This window comes from Serinus canaria, chromosome 20 (genome assembly GCF_022539315.1).
Source record: "Serinus canaria isolate serCan28SL12 chromosome 20, serCan2020, whole genome shotgun sequence".
Lineage (NCBI taxonomy): Eukaryota > Metazoa > Chordata > Aves > Passeriformes > Fringillidae > Serinus > Serinus canaria.
In genome coordinates, this window is record NC_066333.1 from 11142169 (window position 1) to 11164160 (window position 21992).

Genomic DNA, 21992 nt, shown 5'->3' on the forward strand with positions numbered 1-21992 from the left:
TGCCTCTGACTGCTGATCAGAGATCAATATTTGCTCCACACTGCCAGATTGTCTCCTCCTCACTGAGGGGAATGAATGTCTTGGGAGCACTGTTACACAAGGACTGATCGTATTGGACAGCTACAGGTGACTGAGTGCTCAGCAAGCTGAGGATCTGCATGTCACCAGCACCCAGGGCTGCTGTCAGATGGGAAATGTGCCTGGGAGCAGGAGCTGCTGCCATCTCCTCTGCCCTCACAGTTACCCTCAGCAGGGTCTGCTTTGTCCCTCCTGGGAGCTGCATCCCAGCAAAGCCACAGCAGTGAGGGCTTACAGGTGTGGGCACAGGATGGCTGATGAGAGGCAAATTTGGGACAGGTTTAGGGCCCTATGTACATATGGGGCTGTGCTGACTTTCCACACCTTAGACACTCCTTCCTTTGTAGTCCTCTCCTCTTATTAGTCTGTATCTCACTTCCCTGGCAGACTCAAGCAAGCATTCAAGCAGAATCCAGTGAAAAACAGCTCAGGTTTCTGTGGTTTCTTATCTGTTCCCAAAAGGTGTTCCCATTTCCCAAATATATTTTTTTTCATAGAATCTGTTGCACAGCATCTGTGTGTATGGTTGCCACAAAACTGAATTTCTTTCGGATTTGTAGCTGAAGCCAAAAGTTCCACTTTGGAATCGTGTTGCTGGTGTTAGTAAGATCCATGTGATTCTGATGATCCTCTCCAAAGGGAGGAGTGAACTGGGTGGACTTGGACACGTGCATGTGCCTGTGGACCCTGCACTGACAAGGGAGCAATCAATCCAGCCATCAGTAAATGAGCTGTAGCCAGCAGCAACTGCATTGATTGTTCCTCATGTCAGGTGGTTTTGCAGATGAATTGGGAAGGGAGGTGGTGGGAAGGATCCCTCTCACAGCCCAGGCAAAGGGAGGAGTAATGGGAGTGCCCTGGTTTAGCTTCTCATAAAGCTGCTTGTGTCTGCTGCCCATCAGGAGGCAGAGGCTCTGCCTCTTAAATAGGCAGCTCTGTTGCCAGAACATCATGTTCAATTCAACAAGAAGTTTATTTTCATCCTTCCTATAAGTAGCTGTGAAGAGGATGTGTGCCAGGGCTTTGAGTCACCCACGCACTGCTCTGTGCCTGCTTGCAATGTACAATTATGGGTAGTAGTAAATCTGTGGTGGGAGGGACTTCTCTGTTACTGTCTATACAAAATTAGAAGGCAGACACCGAGACACAAACTTGTTTTTACCCCGAGGTAATTCTGGATCGTGTAAAAAGTGGGAATTGATGTGCCAGCATTTCCCATAACAGGAAAATCATAGAATCAGGATAGTTTGAGGTGGAAAGAACCTTTAAAGGCCTCTTGTCCAACGCCCCTGCGATGAGCAGGGACATCTTCAAGTAGATCAGGTTGTTCAGAGCCTCATTCAGCCTGACACAATATTTCCAGGAATGGGACATCCACCACCTCTCTGAGTAAGCTGTTCTAGTGTTTTACCACCTTCACTGTAAAAATATTGTTTCTCTTATCTAATCTAGCCCAGCCCAACCTTTCTTCAGTTTAAAATCATTCCCCCCTGACCTATCACTATCTGCCCATGTAAAAGGTTGCTCTCCCTCTTTTTATATAACCCCCTTTAATCCCTGGAAAGCCCCAGCATTGTCTCCTTAGAAGCTTCTTGTCCCTAGGCTGAACAACCCCAAAGCAGAGGTTCTCCAGCCCTTGGAGTATCATCCTAAGAGCAGTTGCTGAGCTTCTCTGGCAATAGGGAGCTCAGAGCAGTGTGAACACGGTGAGCTGGTCTGGTAAATGCTGTGAGTTGCATTCTTTAAAGTTCCCTGACATTTGTGTCTCTGAGCCATCATGTACTATTTTTTGCATCCAAATAAGAAAACTGCAGATAAACACAGAGGCTATAAATGTTGCCTTAATTACATGTGTTATTTATTTGTTTGGCCCTTAGTTCTGTCTGGATTTTCAAAGCTGCAAATCAGCACGAGTTCAGTTAATTATGTTCTCACTCATCTACCAGGCAATTACAGTTGTCCATCATTATCATTTCTGTGATAGGAGCCCTGCAAAGGGTTCAGATTTCAGCTGAAATAGAAACCCCACACTTGTCCAGCATGACCCTTGTATCACAACCCACTGTCCTTGGAGGACCTGCCCAGTGACAGGTTTGTTATTGCACAGGGCTGTGAGCACTGTGTGGGCTGAAACAACAACACAGCCAGGTTCTAACTGTGTCAGAGGATTCAGCTGGAGAAGGCTTGAGGGTAATCACTGTTCTCACCACCTGTGAAAGCCCTGCTGCATTTGACCTTTGGGTGTCTAATTTTCCAAGGTGTGAGGAGGGAGGGCCAGGCACAGCTGGGAGCAGATCAGGGCCCAGTTCAAAGCCCTGCTCCAAAGCTCAGTGCAGCTGCTGAGCATCCTTCCTCCACCTTCAGCAGGCTTTTGCTTTCATACCTCTCTCTACACTCAGATAAGGACTCTTGGAGGATGCTGTTGCATCTTGTGGGACCAACATAAAATAACAGCTTTAAATTTCATCTGAGTTATTAGTTAATCTGCAAGAGCTAGCATGCTGGCATGGGGTTTAAATGTAATAACTGCTTATTTCAGAGCAGCAGCTTCCTCATCTCCCTTCCACCTGCTTTCTCACTCTGGCTTAACAGAGCTGCTGGATAGTGGATCTGTCCTGTTTGTGATAGAATTAGAATATTTAGTTTATTGGGTGACAAAAGTGCAGTGGGTTGTTCAGCCAAAGACATGTTCCCTGTCTGTAGTTTGATGAGTGTCTTGTTCAGCAGCAATGTCGGTGTGAGCAGCACTGTTCTCATCAACAGCAGCTTGTTCTCACTTCTGCTCTGCCTTGCAGCTGGGCAAAGAGCTGGTTTGGGGAATACTTTCAAGCTAAAAATATCTCAGCAAGGCAAAGTGCTGAAAGAACACACTCTTCAAATAACAGAGCGAGTGGTGCAGCTCCCAGTGCCCCTCCTCTGCTGAAGGCTTCAGCCTGGGTATAAAATGGGTACTGGAGGGTCTTCCAGGAGAAACCAAGGGCTGAGTATGACCCGGTCACATTGTGCAGGTCACTGAAAATGGTTAATAACATTTCATTGTAAAGCAGGAGATTTTTGTTCTTTTTTTTTTTCCCTTTTCTTTTCTCTCTTGAAACAGGAATGGAGCTCTGTGTTCCCAAAAAACAAAAAAGCAATGCTACATATCTACTGCTGAAATGATACTAAAATCTACTCTGATAGCAACTGCGTGAGCAGCAGGAGGGAGTCTGAAATAAGCAGCAGACAGAGGCAAATCTCAGCCCAGTGGAGGGGACTGCCACTGGCCTGAGACTTTCCTGTTCTAGTGACAGTTGCCTGCTCCTGGGTGCTTACTGGGGTATGATAAAAAAAATAAGAAAAGGAGGGGGAAAAGTAAGAAAAGAAGAAAGCTAGGTTTTGACTTCACTGTCTGAACAATCCCTAATACAATGACTGTGCCTGTTCTCCTCCAGGGAGGCTGGGGCTGGCTTGTCAGCCACCTTTGTGCCCTGTACAAAATGAAATGTCTGTAGGCTCGTGACTCAACTTCCTGGGAAGCCAGGAGTGCAATTCCAGCCATGGCAGTCAGCAAGGACAGGATGACAGGGAGACATGTCAGTTCTGTCTGTAGTTAAAGCTCTGTTTCACAGGGCACCAAACCAAACAGGTATTGTCTGTTTGGTGCCCTGTGAAACAGAGGCACCAAACAGACAATTGTCTGATGGAAGTGTCCCAGTGTGTCCTGGCCTCAGCTGGGATGCTCAGGGCTGGGATCCTGCAGTACTGTGCACTTAATCCATAAACAGTTGCCCCCACAACAGATGCCACTGCAATGTGCAGCTGTGGGATTTGGGTCACTGGAAGAAACCACAGCTGGATTTGCAGAGAGCAGACCAAGTGCTGGTGTGTGTGGGCTGGCAGCTGTGTGTCAATTCTCCTCCTCCCCCCCCTCACTGGATGCAGAAGGATTTGAGAGGGGCCCTTCTTGCCATGGGTGTGAGCTCCTGGGAATTTCCCCATGAGGTGAGGTGTGGAGAATGTCCTTCCCTGCTACCTGGAGGTGCATACCAAGGACCCTTTGGCAATCTGCAAAGTCTGGGAGGTGACAAATAAACCTCTGCAAGGTGGCTTTGCAGTGAAGATTTACCCCAGAGCTGGGGGTATGGAGCTGTGTAACTCCTAACCCAGCAGCTCCAGGCAGGAGGGGACATGCTGTGGCACTTTTTGCAAACCCTTTGTACTGTCAGGCTTGATACCAAGGAGCAGCTTTCTGAATTGCTGAAGTAAATCAAGGCAAATGCAGCACTCTCTGAGTACTTTGTGTAATCCCTGAAGGAAAATGACAGCAATTTGAGGAGCTGCAGCTGCTGCTGGGACAGCCAGGCCCTGCTGGGAGCTGTGTGTGGCTGCACAGCTGCTCCCAGGCTGCAGGAACCTCGCTGGGAATGCTCCTCTGGCAAGGCAGCACCTTCCAGTTCTCGCCTGTCACTCACCCACACAGCCTCTCCAAGGATGGGGTATCCCTGCCTGCAGACAGCATTTCACCATCTGCTCTACTGGTTTCTGTTCCTCTCGTGCACACTATTGCTGGCCCAGCATTTTCCAGGACAGCCAGACCAACAGCTTGGTCTCACACTGTCACTGTGGCCAGAGCCACACCAGCCTTTGCCCACAGCAGGCTCTGAATCCTGCCCTTTATTGCACTCTTATTTGCTTTTAATAACTTGGCTTCTTTCACATTTTCTCTTGAGGTTATCTGTTGGTTTTTCAAGACAAAGAGTCTTCCTGCTCTCAGTGCAGAGTGAAATGAGAAATTCCATTGACAGCTCAAAGATGTGGCCCAAAAAGTCTGTAGGAGTGTGAGTCCCCTGGTCTCAATAATGATCAGTTTTGTGGTTCTTTCACCAGCAGCTCTCACAGTGCTCTGCAAAGCTGGTCTATGTGGTTATATCTGTTGTACAGATTAGGACAATGTGGCAAACTGTCCTGTCTGAAAAACCAGATTTGCAGCCCCTCTGGGAATTTATTCACTTCCCTGTGCAAGTGGTATTTCAGTAATTCTGTTGTACTTTGTTTTTCAAATTGGACAGAGTGAGGAGTATGACTTGTCACTTGATGCCACTGTGACACTGAGCACTGCAGACAGGCTAACTTACAGGAAAATACAGGCAGGATTTAAATTTTAAAATGTCATCCTCATATTCTGCCTGCTCTTCCCCAGAGCCTTCTGGGATCCTCCTTAACTGTGTTTAGAATACTGTTTAGCTTTGGTCACGAAAATCCAAATAGAATTTGCTGGCAAATTTCACATAGAACAGAATATTCTGATCTTCTGAAAACTGAATAAAATGTAAGAATTCAATTATGTAACATCATGTTTGGAAGTTACAGCCGTGATTTGTTGTGGTACAACACGAACTGTCACTGCCAAAGCTCAAGGCTGCCACACAAAACCTTTGGGAGTTCTCAGAAAAGGATCCTCTGGTGCCACCTCCGTGATTGTCCTCAGAATTGTTCCCTGCCTGAGGAGGGACTGCAGGTGGGGAAGGGTAGGCAGAGCTGTGGGAAGTGGCAGTGGCTCCCAGAGCTCAGACAGGTCCTGGCTCTGTGCACACACCTCCCTCAGAGCCATTTTCCTGCCTTTTGCAGCTACTCCTGTCCCTGCAGCTGGTGCACAGCAAGTCCCAGCATTGCAGTGCTGGGCCTCTCCCCACCAAAACTCCCTGCTGACCCTGAGCCTCCTGCTCCCATCACCCCTGGACCTGAGCCTGCCATTTCCACACATATCCTTCATTCCCTTTTACCTTTTCCTTCATGGTGTAAACAGGCTGATAAAGGGATTTCTGTAAGCTGAACTGCACAACGCCCCTAAATAAAACTTCCCTTACCACATCAGTCCTGGTTTGTTTAACCTTCTCTTGAGAAGGAGGATTTTTCCCCAGCTGGGTGGTATTTGGAAGTGCTGCAGCCACTCCCAGTGATGATTATAACAAGGCTGCAGTGTAGCCTGGCCAGAATATCAGACACCCTCAAATTAGGCTGATCTCTGTGCAACAGGCCAGCTGCTTTCTGCAGAGACTGCTGAGAGGGCCTGGCTTTCATTTTTTTAACATAATTTCTGAGAAACTAATGAAGTATTAATTCATTTAGAATTTAATTTGTTTAATGAATATGATCATCTCAAGCAAATGACAGTGGTGGTTCATCTGTGAGCCATGTAGTCTTGGGTTTGAGAGGTTTTTTCCTGCAGTGAGGCACTCAGGTTTTATTCTGCTCTTTGTTTCTTGCTTGTATTCTGTATAGCTTTATAAAAGCAAAGTGACTGACACATCTTTGCAGAACAATGGACTAACTAGACTGCAGTATCTGTTTCTAATGTGATTTAAGACTCAGATTTTTCCAGCTTGCTGGTTCTTATTTCCCAGTTGCCTTGATGTCCTCTGCATAAGTGGACTCTCAACAGGAGAAGGTCCTCAACCTCCATTTCTTCTTAATTTCACTGGATAAAACCATGAGCGTGATAAACCTGGGAGTGCTTGGTTTTGTTTGTTGGTTTTCCGGTGTGTTGTATGTGAGAGCTAAAGAAAAAGACAGAAAACAAGAGTGTTTTCCAGAAAAAAAAACACTCCCCAGAGTCCAGGGAAGTCAAGGAAGTGTGCTGCCTACTTGGATGAGTTAATTATCCTGAAAAACAGATTCTGAAGGAAGCTTGCAGTACTCTAGCTGACTCAAGAAGCTCCCAAGACCTGGTTATACAGCTGCAGCTCTCCAGCTGGGCACAGGCAATGGAGTCAGACTTAGCTACAGCCACGTTTTAATAATTGATACAATTGCACATCATCTATTGAGGAAAATCAGTGACCTTCTGTTCTGACCTGTTTTCTCTCCCTCTCCCACTTCCTGTTTTCTAAATATTTATTTCTTTCATTTTTCTCCCCCCAACCCTCACCTTCTCTGAAATTATTTCAGAAACACAGGAACTGTGCTAGACTGACCCAGTTTTCCATATGAAAGCAGCAAGCCCAAGCCTGTGATTCCTGGAGGAATTGAGATCCTGAATGAAGCAGCTACAGAAGTTGTGCTCAGAGCAGCAGGAGGAGGGAACTGTAGTAACTCACAGAATCTGGTGAACCAGAAACTGCAGGGTATGAATTACAGTTTCCTTGGATCTCATGTGCTGAGACAGTTTTCTTGGAAGAGAGCCCAAAAATATGATCAAGTTCTTCATGGGAAAGCACAGGTGATTCATCTGAGAACCCTCCCCATAAAGCAGGGAGAGCTCAGTGCTGTGCCCCAGGGACAGTGTGTGCAGCTGTGGCTCTGCACATTAAGGAGCTTTTTCTTCTCCAAACCGAGCCACGTTTCAGATTTTGTGGGAAAACTGAGCATTTAGGTATTCTGCAGGCAATCCACTGCAACAGTCATGGTGACACTCATTGATATCCAGTCTGCCTATAAATTTGGTTAGGTTTAAAAGGCAAGTGGGAGGAGAACCAACACAACATCCAAACTTTACCCCTCTCTTTTGTTCTCAAATGTTTTGAAGCGGCACATCTGAAATGGATGCGTTAAAAAAAAAAGCAGCCAAGCCCCTTTCTGGCTGAGACTGTGCTTATACAGTTCACAGCCTTTCAGATACACACTGTCCATCCCATCTGGCTTCTGTTCCAACTAAGTGAAGTAAGTGCTTGGCTTTAAGTGCAGAAAACATTTTTCCTGAATTTCATTAATAGATCTAACTCAAAAAACCGTAATCCTCAATCCTCTCAGTGACACAGTGACCATGCCTATGCAAAGTGAGGGCTGGCACTGTGAATGCCTGAATCCCTCCCTGCCCAACCCTTGGGTTATGAGGAGCTCACAAGTGTTACAGCACCTTGTTCTGGTCAGCTTTTCATCCCACACGAGCACAAATCACTGTGACAACCAGAGCAGCTTACTTTGGTCTCCATCGATTAAGCTCTGCAAATCAAATTAAAGTAATTTCTTTCTGTAATTACTTTTACTGCAGACCCACACAAGCTCAAGGACCTGAATCATAATCCAGTGTAAGGTGAAGCATTACAGAGCATTACTGGCATTTTATGCATTTCCTCTTTGCTTTATGACTGCTTGTCTCACCACAGGGGTTGAGCCCAGATCTTCAGGCGTGGGGAGGTGCCCAATTTCTGGGAAGGGATCTCAGCTGAGCATGAGCTGCTGGTAGTGGGCGGGTTGGCAGGGCAAAACAAGTGCACTGTTTTCTTCCCAAAAAGGCTTTTCCTTATTCAATGACACTTGCTTAAGCAGTTTTTCTGCAAGTTTATTTATATGATTATGCTCCCCTGTGATACTTACAGCTTTCTGTGCTCTGATTTTTTTATTTCTAGTTTCACTTGTGCCACTTATGTCAGATCTATTCGAGGAATTGACTCTGTGTCCCAGAAAAGGCCCTGTATATTCCTGTCTGTGTTTCCACCTGCTGCTCTGCTCTTCTCTTGCTTGCTGTGCTCTGACCTGCTGCCCTTGCCTTCAGTGTGCTGTGGAAAACAGGTTTGATTAGGAATTCCCAGCACTGGAGCCAGGAAAGTAGAACAGAGCAGTGGAAGGAGATTGTCTTCTGAGAAGACACTATCTTTAATCAGCTGTGCCCTGGGAATTTGGAACTTCATGTTATTGCCTGGCAGAATTTACTGCCTCTGCAGTGACATTGCCTCATGTTTGCACAAATACTCCCCATTTTCAGGAGGTGAATGCTGAATCCTCAGCAATACAGGCCTGCACTGGGAGCACCTCTGGGTCGTGTGCTTGTGCTCACACCAGGAAATAACCCAGGACAAAGGCAACCGTGGTTCAACCCTTCATAAGTGAATTAGTGTGTTTAAAAAATCTTGCCAGATGAGCTGTGGGCTGGTCTGAGACAGCAAATTGCTCATTCTGGTTCAGCTGCAGATTAGGGCTCTTGCCCAGAGCTGACTGAGTGTTCCATAATTAATTGTACAAGGGCTGCTGAAGCAAGGAAGCACCTCTGGTTCAAGAGTTACTGTCCAAAGGGCCTGGTATGATCACACACTCAGGGAGTTTGGCAAGTAAACCTGACCAAGGGATTGGTGTTAGTGAGTTTGGTTCTATTCTTGGAGTTAAATACCTGAAAGGGAACAAACCTTTCTCAGCCCTTCAGACAAGAGGACAGCGCTGTCAAGGTACAGCATGTACAGATGCACTTGAACCCTCTCTAATGCTTTATTTAAACTGCACTACATCTCCCCTGGACTTGAAAAGCCATATAAACAGGAGGCTGAACTTACTCATTGCTTGGAGACCTTAATGACACTTGAGTCTTCTCCCTCTCCTCCTGATTTTTACCCTTGAAGGCTGTCTCAGGAGCACAGGTAGCAGGCACTAACCCCCAGCCCCTTGACCAGTGCTGCCTGTCACTGTGTTCACAGCAGGGTTTCCAGATCTGTGCCACTGCCTGACACCAAAGAAGAGCATAGGGAATATTCAGGCCTTGAAACTGGACTTCTTAATCCTGGAGGCAGCACCAAAAAAAAAATCTCAGCTTCACTTACACCTCCTCCATTCTTCCTACTGCTCCCCCCTCCACCCCTCACAACATCTTTCTTTTCCATAGCCTGAAAAGCAGAGGCCATAACTGAAAAGGGGCAAACCACTAAAAAAAACCCAAATCCTCACTGAGCACTTGGATGCTGTGCATGGTCCACATAAAATCCTGCAGCCACGAGCAGGTCTGACAGCAGCCCCCAGCTGCATCACATCTTGCTGGAGCAGAGTGAGGAGATGGGAGACTCCCTTGGCTCCCCACGCCCACAGAATTCAATTGTGGCTCTATATTTAGCTCCTGTCTGGTGAGGAGCTGAGCCTTGCACACACACCCACGCTGAGCCTGCTGGGGTTATTTTTAGCATCAGCGAGATGCTTACCTGGATGGTTCCTGCCCAGTAATGAAATGCATTAAATTGTACACAGCTAATTAGTGCTGACAGCTGATCTGTTCTTTGTACCTGCCCCCCCTGCCTTTCTGTCTCTGGAATGAATCTGTGTCAAGTCTTCCCAGCCTTCTGAAATTAGGGCAGTTCCCTGGTTTTTTAGTCCAGTGACCGGGAGTTGGAGCACAGCTAGAAATTCATCAGAAGAACCTTGCTAATCCCCAGGTGAGCTTAGGCTTGGCATCTCCTTAACTTCTGCATTTGGACTACCAGTAGTCTCTGCATGTACCCACTTAGCACTTTTTTTGGTCAATCTAAACAAAATGTTCCCCAAAGTTCAGCATTCAGCCCAGCTCCCTGCTGAGTGTCTCAGTCTGAAGGGCTGATGCCTTTTCAGTGAGCAAAGCTGCCCTAAGACATTTCTGTGAAGTGGCACTGGATGTGCTGTCCTTGGGAAACATGGCACAGCTTTTGTGCTGTCAGTAGGTGAAACTGTCTCTGTGCTGAGCCGTGGGGCTGTTTTGCTTTTAGGCTGCCAGTCTGAAATGCTTTTTGCTTTTTGCTCGGTATTGTCCTGTCTCCAGCAGCACTGTGAACTTCACACTCTGTTACCTGGGTCTCATCTGGGTGTTCCTTTGGCTACATCTGCAGTTCTTGGGTGAGTCAACTCAAAAATGCTTCTCCAGGAACCTCAGGGCAGCAGCACACCTACAGATTCCAGATGTGGTAACAACTGAATAAAGATGCTTCCTCTTCACTTCTTGTTGCCAGGAAACCTTGGTCCAGCATCATCCACTTCCCCAAGCCAATGTTTTCAATGTGGTAAAGATCAGCTTTAGGTGCTCAGGTTTTGGTTCCTCTCTGAGTACAAAAACCCTTTGTTCTTCCTGTCTGACTCCTCTGCCCACGTTTCTGTATTTAATTCCTGTCCCCATCATCTCCTAAGTGCCACTTCACACATCATGTGTACTTGTACAAATACCAGAACAGGTGAAGCAGTACATGAAGTGAATATTACAAGTACAATCTTTTCAAGGAATTTGGATTTTCATTAAGACATTAAGTTATACTGGAGTGTCTTTAACTATGGTTACGTTCTCAAGAAGCACGAGCCACGCAGGCACTTCAAACATCAATTTTCTAAACAGCCAGATTTGAAATTTAATTAAACAACCTTTTCCTGAGTCACCCTTCAGTCTAGCAAGTGTTTCACTCCCCCAGGTTTCAGCTGAAACCCCCTTCTAGAGCAAAATGTGTCTGTGAGACAGGAAGCAGATATTGCAAACAATCCTACTTGCAAATGTCTTTTCTGCCTTGTGACACAAAGAGCTCTCAATTCACTGAATTCCATTGAGGGCTTATTATCTGTGCTCTGAACACACAATAATGGAACCAAGACCTGTTGGGAGCCTTCTTGCCTAATGCACAGTAGAATATTCCAAGAGTTCACCATGCTCTGGGGCACTGGGGATGCATGGATTAGTAAGAGAAGCGCTACAGCATAGGGAAAACTGGAATACTGCCATTTTGGAGGGAGGAGGAGAGAAAAGTCCATGTTTCCACAGCAACAAGTGGTAGATTAAATTGGCTGGGAGCAGGAAATACAGGAAATACACTTTTCAAAAGCAGCGATGCACATAAATGAATCCTGGAATCTCTCCTCACACCACTGTCAGTCAATAATAAATCTGAAGTCGGTAGATTTGCACTGCTGTAAAAGTAGAATTTGTCTCCAAATACAGCATTTCCCAATCTCTTTTTTGAGATGGAATGAGTGGGAAGGTGGAGGAAAATAGGGGTTTTAGCTTTGACTTCATAAACACCCATCAGAGTGATAGCAGAGTAGCTTTTCTCAGCAGGTTCACAGCTGCTGTTGAAATGTATAACAACCAGAACCACTTGAATAACACAGCGGTTTTGAGAGGATGCTCTTCTTTTGTCTCCCCATTTTTAAAGCTACATAAACACCGTTATTTGGTGTATTTTGCACGTTATCTATGTCAGTACATCTTTCCCTCCAGAGTACAGAGTGAGGCTGTGTTAGCTGTGGGGCTGAGGCAATTTGCTAGAGAGATACAGACCATCAAACCCCTGCAACTGTGTTGAAAAATATCGACCCTGTTAACAACTGCCTGGTTATGTGCCATTCTTATGCAGTCAGCCATTGAATAACTACTTGCTGATCTGCCCACAGATAATTCTTTGTGCTAAACACAGATCTATAGCCTGATGGTACATGTGGATTTGCTGTTATCTAAGTGTTGCTCTTGCAGCAGCAGTGCTGCTCTTTTCTGCACAGGCAGTGGCAAAGCCTTGGAGAGAGCAGACATTTCTACTGGATCCCATCTCCCAGGCAGCACTTCCCACCCCAGCACTACATTCCTTAGCTGTAAACCTCTAAGTTGTCACACAGAGCCCATGCTGCACAAGGACCAGTGAAATGAATGAGTGCAAACACCTCAAAAGCTCATCCAAGAACTTCACTCTTCCCAGTTTGGTTTCATTTCCACACCACAGCCAGGCTCTGGGGTGGCCTGGGTTTCGTGAGGTGAGTCCTAGTCAGAAACTCCAAAGGGATATCTCTAGGGCTTTGGCTCTTTGGCCTTTGCCAGAATTCACTTTTACTTTGTTGGTTGGCTGTTGGGTTTTTTGGACACCCACTTGCTTTTCCTGGTGTTGTAAATATTTTCCTGCATTCATCCACCACCTGAGCTTGTTTGCACGGTCATGTTCTATTCTGGTGGATGAGTTAGGAGCTGAGCTGAGCTCTGCCAGCACATATGTGCTGGAAGTTGTGTGGGAGACTGCTCCCAATCTGTTTTGCCTTTTTTCCTGGCTATTCCAGCAATCTCCGTGCCGTCTGTTCCCCGAAATGCGCTCAATCCTCCACGTTCCAGGAAGAAGGAACCAAATTAAGGCCTGAATTCCAACACTTGGAACAAAGATGGCTTTTAGCCATCCTCTAGACATCACCAGTGACACTGATGGGCTGCACCCCAGATTGCTGCATGAGATCACAGCAGACAGGGGAGGCTCTCTTAGCTGCATTCACCCACACACAGCAAATTTCCTCCCTCCTGGTGGTAGCCAGCCCCTGTCACCTGTCCAGCAGTGTCCTCTGCAAGTCCTTGTACTGCCATTTGACTCTAGGGATGCATCCCTCACAGCAGTTCTTTAGGCTCATTCTTAAGCAAGACAAATGGTAAATGAAAATAAAGGGATAAAGGCTGTAGTACAGCACCTGAAGCTGCAATTCCATCAGACCTTTCAGACTAAGAGAAGTCAGGCAGGGCTGAAAAGAGATGTGACCTTGTAAGCATTTCAGCAATAGGAGATGGGGCTGGGTATGACAATCTTCTCATTCAGTGAATTGTTTGTGATGGTTGAATTGGTTTTAGGGATGCAGTAGGGTGGAAACCATTTTTCGTGTATTTTAGAGCAATCAGATTAGGCTCTTGATAGATGAAGAGATCTCATGAGTTATCAAATGGCCAAAATAATGGAATTAATGATATTTGGGTGCAATGTGAAGTATTTCCCTGAAGTGCATGGACAAAGCTTGCAAGGTCAGGGTGATCAAGGCCTGTCTTTGCTTCCTGAAGTGATGGGTATTAATGGGACACACCTCTGATCTGCTCTGCCTGTAGCTCTTGGAACTCAATGTACATTGTAGGGGGATCTTTTCTGCTTGTCTGGATGCACATGTTTTCTGTGGCAGGGTCTGCCCCCTGCACTGAGTTGTGCAGCCCCTGGCACAAAGCACTGCTCCTCTTTGGGTGCAAAGTGCTGCTGTGCAGTCGCTGAGACTGGAGGGACCATAGCTCCATCTCTGCTGTTGCAGAGGCACCAAGAAGGGCACCCAAAACCTCCTCTGTGTTCCCTCAGCAGCTTATTCGTTAGCTGAGGGCAAGAGTGGTGGAGGCAGAGATGTTCTCCTCCATAAACTCTGGTCCATTAGGACTTGTGCTCTGATCCACACATTTGTTCTCATTCCCTGTCCCCGGAGGTAAAGTTTAATCAAAAGCATGCACATGAATGAGTTAGTCTAAATATCAATAAATGTTTCTTTCAGGAGAGGCTTGAGATATTTAATATTTAATAAGCCTTAAAAATGAATTTCTGTTCATGTTTCCCAATTTGTTTCCAAGCATTTTGGTGGTGAGCAGTGCTCGCTGTCCCTGTGTGGGCAGCACAGCACAGATTATTCAACAATCCACTTTGTCTTCTCTAAAATATTCATGTTTGCAGATATCCAAATGCAGCCCTTAGAAAAGCACACACAAAACCCAAATGGTGCAGTCTGAGCCTCGCAGTTACCTTCAGTCTTTGCTTTAGGCTGCACACCACAGTGATGCTGCTTCTCTCACAGCTCTCCACTGTTGCCCTGGTTACTGATCAAACCAGATCATCCCTGCTGTGCCACACAGGCACCTTCCCCAGGTGAGGGCAATGCTGCTTCTGCCTTAAGGCACCAGTGCAGCCACCAGTGCAGCAGCTTTCCCTTGGGCAAGTAAATGTGCAGCTCTAACAATTGCCTTTATGCTCACATTCAGCTCGAGCTGACAAAGCCAAATCTGGTTGATAAATAATTATACTACTATTTTTGTTAAAGCACTAGGTTTTCTGGAGGACCTCCAAATCTTGATTGCAGCAGCAGAGCTGCAGGTAGATTTGGCAGGATTTTTTCTTCCAAATTGACTTCTATCTTGTGCTCCCTTGAAATCAAGGCAATCCTGACTGAAGAGAGAGTTAAGATTTCTTTTCTCCAGTGGCTGATTGACAGCTGAAAATGTGCTGTATTGGTTTGTGGATGGTTCCCTGCAGGCAAAGGACCTGGGGGTGGGTGGCATGCCTCTGACAGGGCTCAGAGGATGCTCCATTGTAAAGGGAGGCTCCTCCCTGTTCTCATTCACAACACTTACTTTGAGAGTTTCATTTCAATTTGCTGTCGGATTTCCTGTCTTTCCTCATCTGTTCTCCTTGGGAAAATATTCCTGTCTTCCAGCTCCTGCTTACTTGGTCTGTTCCGTAGCTTTACCGCCAGCAGCTCTTTCTTGCATTTTCTTGGCAAAGTACCTGGGACATGCATTGAAAGGAAAGTTATTAGAAAGGCAGCTCCCGGGGATGGAACAGGAACTTCTGGAGAGCAGGAATGGCACAGAGTGAAGCGATCTGTGTGCAAGGAGCATTTGCACACATTAATGTCAGAAAGCAACACTGCAGCTGAGCAGAGCTCAGACACAAAGCCACTGCAAATGCAGAGCCAAAATATTCCTCAGGGCATGCAGGAGCTGCAGTTAAATCTTTGTTTCATCCTGGGAGCATGGTGTGTAATAGGAGGTTAATTTGTTTTGGTTCCTTTTTGCTTTAAAGCATTTCGTTTTTTTTTAAATTTAATGCTTCACCTTTTCTAGAGAAGGTCACCTCATCTTTAAAGAAAGTGACATTTAATTGGTATTTTTGTTTGGCATTTGAGATAGGATTAAAGTCTATTTTTTAAAGGATGCTCTAGAGGTTGGCAAGATTCAAAATCCTAAATAGGTTCCCATTCCCAAATAGTGGGGTTTTATTTGCTAGGGATCTGTGAACCTCCTTTTTTATTATCACTACTGATCTCAAATTTCTTTATGCAGAGGGAGGAGTCTGCACAGCCTCCTTCCCACATTTACCTGTTGGAAAGAGTGGAGCAGAGTAATTTTGGTCTCCCTTTGCGAGCAGTGAAAAATCTCTCTTTTTTTTTTTTTGGTAGTTGCATTGATCTAAAGTTAAACTTTTCAGAAACCATAATCAGCTCAAAACCCCTTTTCTGGAGCCGAAAAAGCTGTGCCCTTATTTAGCACCTTCCTTGAAATGCTCTCACAGTCTGTTGCAAGCATTAATTAAATTAAACCACACAGCCCTGTCTGAAATAGCAGATATACATTTAACAGATGGGTAGGGAAGTGAAATGCTTTGGCTGCTGCCACACAGAGCCTTCTGCTAACTGAATATCTGACTCCATCAGGAGCATTTGGCTCACAAAGCCACAGATTTGGGACTCTGACAGGGCTTCTCACCACGCTGGGAGTGGGTGCAGAGGAACCAACAGAATTCCTGCTGGAAATAACCTGGAGGACATTTGGGGCTAGAAAACTCCTGGGAATCCCTGCACATATTCCCAGTTTCACCTGAGTGTTTTAAAGAGGTTTTTAGAGGAGTTGGGCATGTCAGGAGGTTTCTGTGACATGGAGCTCTGTGTGCCCACAGGAGCTGCAGCACTGGCCATGCAGAGTGTCCAGGGCAGGGCACCTTGGGGGCATGGAAAGTGACATAATCAGTAGGATTTTGACTTTAAAGGAAGTGGGGTCAAAATCCTAATTAACAGTGTCAGCTCCCTCTGTCAATCAAAGGTGGACTGTTCTTAATGAAACATTTACCAGAACAGGTTAAAATGCAAGTATACATGCAAAATCTATATAGTAAGAGAAAATAAGTGCATGTGAATATAACAAAATTAGAGAACAAAGAGAAAATAAAGCCCCAAGCTGTTCTTCTCCACATCCATTTTTAGCATCCTGGGGCAAATCCCTTCCTGATCACTACCTCAATAGAAACTGAACCTGCAAACACCCTTATTTAAGTATTCATTTTCTAAGGGTAATTTTTCTTTGTCAGTCAGACCCATTCAGAGCCAGTCTGCCCCCTGACCATCTATCTCAGGCTGGATTGTTTTGTGATTTATCACACCTCAGCTAGGTTAACAAAAAATGCTTGGGAAATTCACACCCTTTTCATATTCAGGCTGCAGGTTCCTGTAAAAATTCCCTGTTTCAATTCACTCAAATCATTACATTTAATTTCCTGTGTGTTTACTGTTCTTTTTGTCATATTCACTGTTCTATAAATTAAAAAGCAAATCCTAACACTGCCTGATTTTGGACAGACCTTGATTGCACCCGTTAGCAGCTGTGGGCTCTGTTCTGGTAATGTTGTTTTTTAAGCTTGTCTTGCCTTGTGTTTTCAGAAGTTTCAAATAATGATTTATTGAGTAGGAACAGAAAACCAAGGCATAATTCCTCACTTTTTCCAGAGTTATGTGACTCGTCTGTACACCTCCCTGTAACCCCAGGGCTGTGGCACTGTGCCCTGTGGTGGTGGCAGTGGCAGAGCAGGTGACAGTGCTGAGGCAGGACAGGGATTGTAAAGCAGCTCAGCATTAATGGATAGTTTTACTCCCTGACTTGGAAACCAGCCCAGATCTCTTCAAACCAGAAGGAATCTGGAGATGTTTAGGGAATTGTTCTGGTGCTGTCCCTGGGAATGCTGGCACCAGCAGTGCCTCCACACCAGAAATGTCCTGAGAATGTCCCAGCTTGCTCTGGGATATCAGTCAGGGCTCAGCACCCTCTGTGCCAAGCAGCAGTGTTGTTGCAGCCACAATAATGCCCAAATATCTTTAAAGCACCTATTTTCTCAGGTGGCCTCAGCCATCCCCAGTACACCAGCACTGTCCTTCAATTGCAGGAATTTCCCAAAATTCAAGCACTTATTGTGGAAAGCTCAGAGTTGCTTCAAGATATCACTGAAACTTGTACAATAACCAGTGCCTTCTATCATCATATAATGAATAATTATTTGTTAAATATAGAGAGATTCACCTTCAACAGTTAAATATTCAGATTTGCATTTGCTTGTTTGGGATAATGTATTTTTCTTGCCTGGCTGCCTCTAGCTCTTAGAATTTTATTAAAAGAGGCCACTTGTACACACATAGCCAGAAAAAAAAGTAGAACTTACAAGGTATTTGTTGTGTTTTAAGCCATCCTTAAATGCACAGCAATTAGGTAAAGGACTCCTTTCTTTTGCCTTACCTCAGGAGTCTGTTCTGTTACTCGGTGTCTTAAGACACAGCAGCAGAACTCATGTCCTGTCTGCTGGCTCATGCTTTCAGACACCCTTTAAAATTCATCTTTCATCTGCTATAACAATTTTTTTGATAAATTGTTCTCTGCCTGACTTCTTTTAATGCATTCATGAAGAGAGGGAAGGATTCATTTCAGATTGAATCTATCATGCTAACATGGAAAACATTAAAAACCTTGAATGACAAATTTTCTAATGAGAGCTGATTATTTTGCCAAAGCTCCCTTAAATAATAAAAAATAAGGATTATAAAATGCATTTTCCATATGTCTCAAGAAGGGGTAAAACAGACCAGATGGAGAGAAACTTTATTCTTTAAGATATTTTCTCTACGTGTTTGTCCTTCCTGGATTGATTGGTCTCTATCACTTTTCCATGTACCACTGCATGGAAAAATAGTTCTGAAATTGCAGAACACAGCAGCATTGGCTCTGGATGTACAGAAAGTTCTGGCTGCTCCCAGGGGGATGTCTGGGAGTGCTGCTGTTCATACAGAGCAGCCCAAGGGTGCTCTGTATGAACAGCAGTAACTGAGAGGGTAAAGCACAGTGATTCAGCTCACTGTGCAACACCTGGAGGACAATCACAATCACTGGGACTCCAATTTAACTTCATCTTTTCACCAGGGTTCATTCAAAAGCTGATGGGACAGCAGAGGAATTTGCCCTTCCCAACATTTTCTGCTGCCTTTAGAGCATTCCCTTGGTTGTGGGAGTGTATCTTTGTACTGCAGTGACTTTGCTTACCAGAAATAACAGAGTCGTTCAGAACTTCCTCGTCCTGATAAAAAACAGACTCTTCCTTGAGCTCGGAGTTCATGATCATGTTTTCTTTGTTCTCATCTGACTCTTTAACCGAGTTCCTCTTGTTTTCTGAGTCACTGCCATAACTCAGCGAGTTCTCCTTCTCTTTGTTGCGCTCCATACTCGACGTTCTCGAGGGACGAACATCCACCCTTTTTTTTGGAGAGCCTTTGCTTTCTCTTCCGTGGAAGCTATGGGTGAAAGATGCACAGCCCAGATTTTACAAAGATTGTTTTATTGCTGCAGTAGAAATTTACATGAGAATGAGAAAAACATCCTGTAGCTGCTAAAGGACAGGGCAGGGAGTTCAGCATGGACCAACACAGGATGGCAATTTCAAGTTGAGAATGGCTAATGTGGATCTACTTTCCTGTCTCTGCCATTAAAATAAGACATGGAGGGGTGGTGAATAATGTTTTTTCTTTTCTATATGGTTACAAGATACACTGTAGTGATTAAAAACCCCACAACAACACATCCTTCTAATGTAAAACATGCATGGTATGAAATATGACCAATCATGTGATATTGTATGATCATGAGAAAGGTTTAACAGGGCCTGGAAATGACATCATGTTAATCTGTTCCCTGGGACAGCAGTTGTTAGGGAACTGAGAAATGCTACCAACTTCACTCCAAAGCTCTGGGATGGCAAAGTTATCTCTGTCCTCTGATACACAGGAGGGCTTATAATGAAACCCAGATATCCAGTGTACTCCCACAAAAACATTTGTCTTAAAAATGGATCTTGTATGTGCTCCTGTGTCAGCCAAAAGACACAGAAATTGCAGCATTTCTCATGTGTAGAGAACTGGGAGCAGGATGTGCCTTTGTTACTCTAACTTGGTATCTTGTGGGAAAGATTTTCTTTTGCAGTAGATCAAGGACTATCACCTGATTCTATCTGTTTGAAAACCCACTCCTGCACCACAGCAGCCTCCTTAGAAAGGAAGAACACACAATGAAATAGCTGCCAAATGCAGCACTTTAACCAGGGATGTTTTTTCCAAGCAGTGACACCACAAGGAAGGCAAACCCAAGCTGTAGCAGCAATTCAAACACTAACAACAGGATAGGAACATTTTCCAAGAAAAATGAAGTGGTGGGATGAGTGTCCTCATGCAGCCCTGTGCCTGCAGGCTGTAGGTACCTGTCCTGCCGGTGTTTGGTGGCCAGAGCCCTGTGGAGTTCTTCAATGACTCTGCTGGGAGGTAAAGGCAGATGAACGGCAGCCAGGTGAGGGGAACCGGTGGGCGTTGTTACCTGGCCTCTGCCATGGGGCTCGCAGCTTTTCTGGCCAGAGGGGTGGAAGAGGGCAGCTTGTCCTGAGATTTGGGAGGAACCCACAATGACATAGTTCTTCAGGATGGTGGAAGGAGGAGATTTCATGGCTGGATCGTCCGTTTCGCTTCCTGCTGGCAAAACACAAGAGGGGAAAAGGTTGTGCAATGCTTTTTCTGTTTTCTTCTTTTTGCACAGTCTGCACTGAACCTGATTTGGAGTATTGAACAGAGGATAAATGGTGATGTTTTGCTCTTGCTGTGAGGTAACTGGCTCAGTAACTGAGTTCAAAAAGCTCTTGCTGCACCACTCCAGATCTTTAATCTAGCAAAACAGATGCCCTTTCACTTCCCCTCTGTCTCACAGGATCAGATTCTCCTTTCTCCCAGCCCACCACTGCACTTTTGCTTGCCCACACTGTTGCTCCTAACCACCAAAGGCTTGGGCTGTGGTGGCTTTCCAATCTAGCATTTTCTCTGCTGGACTCTGGCAGACTGTATTAAAATTTATGCCCCGTGGTTCTGAGTCTGGACAAAATGTACCAGTGTCTATTAGCTGCTCCTCTGTGATTACTGCACAGCCCAGACCTCTGTCTTTCATATGCCCGTGGAGAAAATGCCAACATCATTATAATATGAGGGTAATGTTTGCATAACAAAACTTGCCAATGACATCCAAATGAAAGAGGGGGCACTGAGCACTAATAAGAAAAAAGAAGGGTGGGGCAATATAATCTCTCTTTAGTGCCAGATTCAGCTGTTTTCTATGCAATGTAAACCTTTTGTCTGCATTTACAGTCACACATTTAGACTGATTTATACATTTCCTAGCATTTGAGTCTGAAGCACAGTGGACATTTCCCTGGTTGTAAATTTGGTGGCTTCACACAACATCCCTTGGGATAACTGAACATCTGCCCTGAAAGAGATGCTGATTAGTTTTTCTGTTCTGCAGTCCTCTTCCCCTTTCCCCCTCCCCTATATCCATGTCCCACGCCTCTGGCACATGCAGATGTTTACACCCTGTGGGAGGATAAAGGCAATTTGAGCTCTTCATCCCAGAGCATTTCTTGTCCCTTGTTGCCACCTAGTGCTTCACACAGGAATTTAAACTGGCACAGCTTGCTCAGCTTTGGTACAAATGTGCTTTCACAGGTAATTTTTCCTTTTTTTTTTTTTCCTTCTAACTTTGGAGATAAATCCTTCAATTCATAGCAGTGAAAAACTTCTGCTCAGGCCAGGATTATCCTGAAGTAGTCCTGTAACCAGGACTTGGTTCCTGTTAGCAGAGTAACTTGCTATAAAACCAGGGAGGGCAAAAAATACTAACTTCAATTATTTAATATCTCCTCTCAGAACCAGCATCTGCATAAGGGTTACCAAAACCACGAGTTTTCTTAGGTTTGCTTAAGAGCTCCTGAAATCATAACCAAAGTCAAACATTGAAAATCTGAGTGTGGCAACACTAAGCCTGGTTTCTTTTTGGGTTTGTGGGGTGAGGAGGAGAGCATCCTTCAGTGAAGAGAGCTGCATCCACACAAAATCTCCCTTCTAAGGAAGGTCTAACATTACTTTTTTCATCTCTGGAGGTGTTTGTGCACATTTGGGTCCCTCCAGCCCAGAACCTTTAGCAATGTCTTTGTTCATTTCTATTCAAACTAGCCCAGAACTTACCCAGTTTAAAATCTGGGAAGTCTGAAGGCTCAGGGGCATTGCTCCAAGAGCCAGTGCCTGATGTGCAATGTGTGAGCCACCTTCCCAGGCCAGAGCTCTCCTGCACTGATCAGGTGCTGCTCCAGCCAGGAGAGAGCCAAGCTCTGCTGAGCAAAGCTGGGTTTGGTACTCAAGGGGGGTTTGATTCTGTGCTGCTGTGGAGGTCATAAATCATAAATTGATTTCTGATCAATTGCTGCCCACTGAATCACAGCCTGAGGGGATGGACAAAACCACCTCCTGAGCCACTTTATCCTCTGCACACAGAGAGGGTGTCTGTGTTTCCTCAGAGCAAGAGCCAGGGCTCAGCTCAACCCCAAAGCAGGGAA

At 45.3% G+C, this 21992-nt stretch overlaps 1 protein-coding gene across 3 annotated transcripts in view; it reads right to left on the bottom strand.

Moving 5' to 3' along the window:
* PHACTR3 (phosphatase and actin regulator 3) overlaps nucleotides 1–21992 on the bottom strand; it is a 100317-nt gene that overhangs the window by 14313 nt on the left and 64012 nt on the right. For 2 of the 3 annotated variants that reach the window (XM_018917382.3, XM_018917383.3), the window contains exons 6-8: nucleotides 19821–20085; nucleotides 18614–18861; nucleotides 14888–15041 (exon numbers count right to left, since the gene is read on the bottom strand). In XM_018917382.3, coding sequence (XP_018772927.1) covers nucleotides 14888–15041; nucleotides 18614–18861; nucleotides 19821–20085 — 667 coding nt within the window. The remainder of the gene's footprint in view (nucleotides 1–14887; nucleotides 15042–18613; nucleotides 18862–19820; nucleotides 20086–21992) is intronic. The other variant, XM_009093130.4, reaches the window with a different exon arrangement.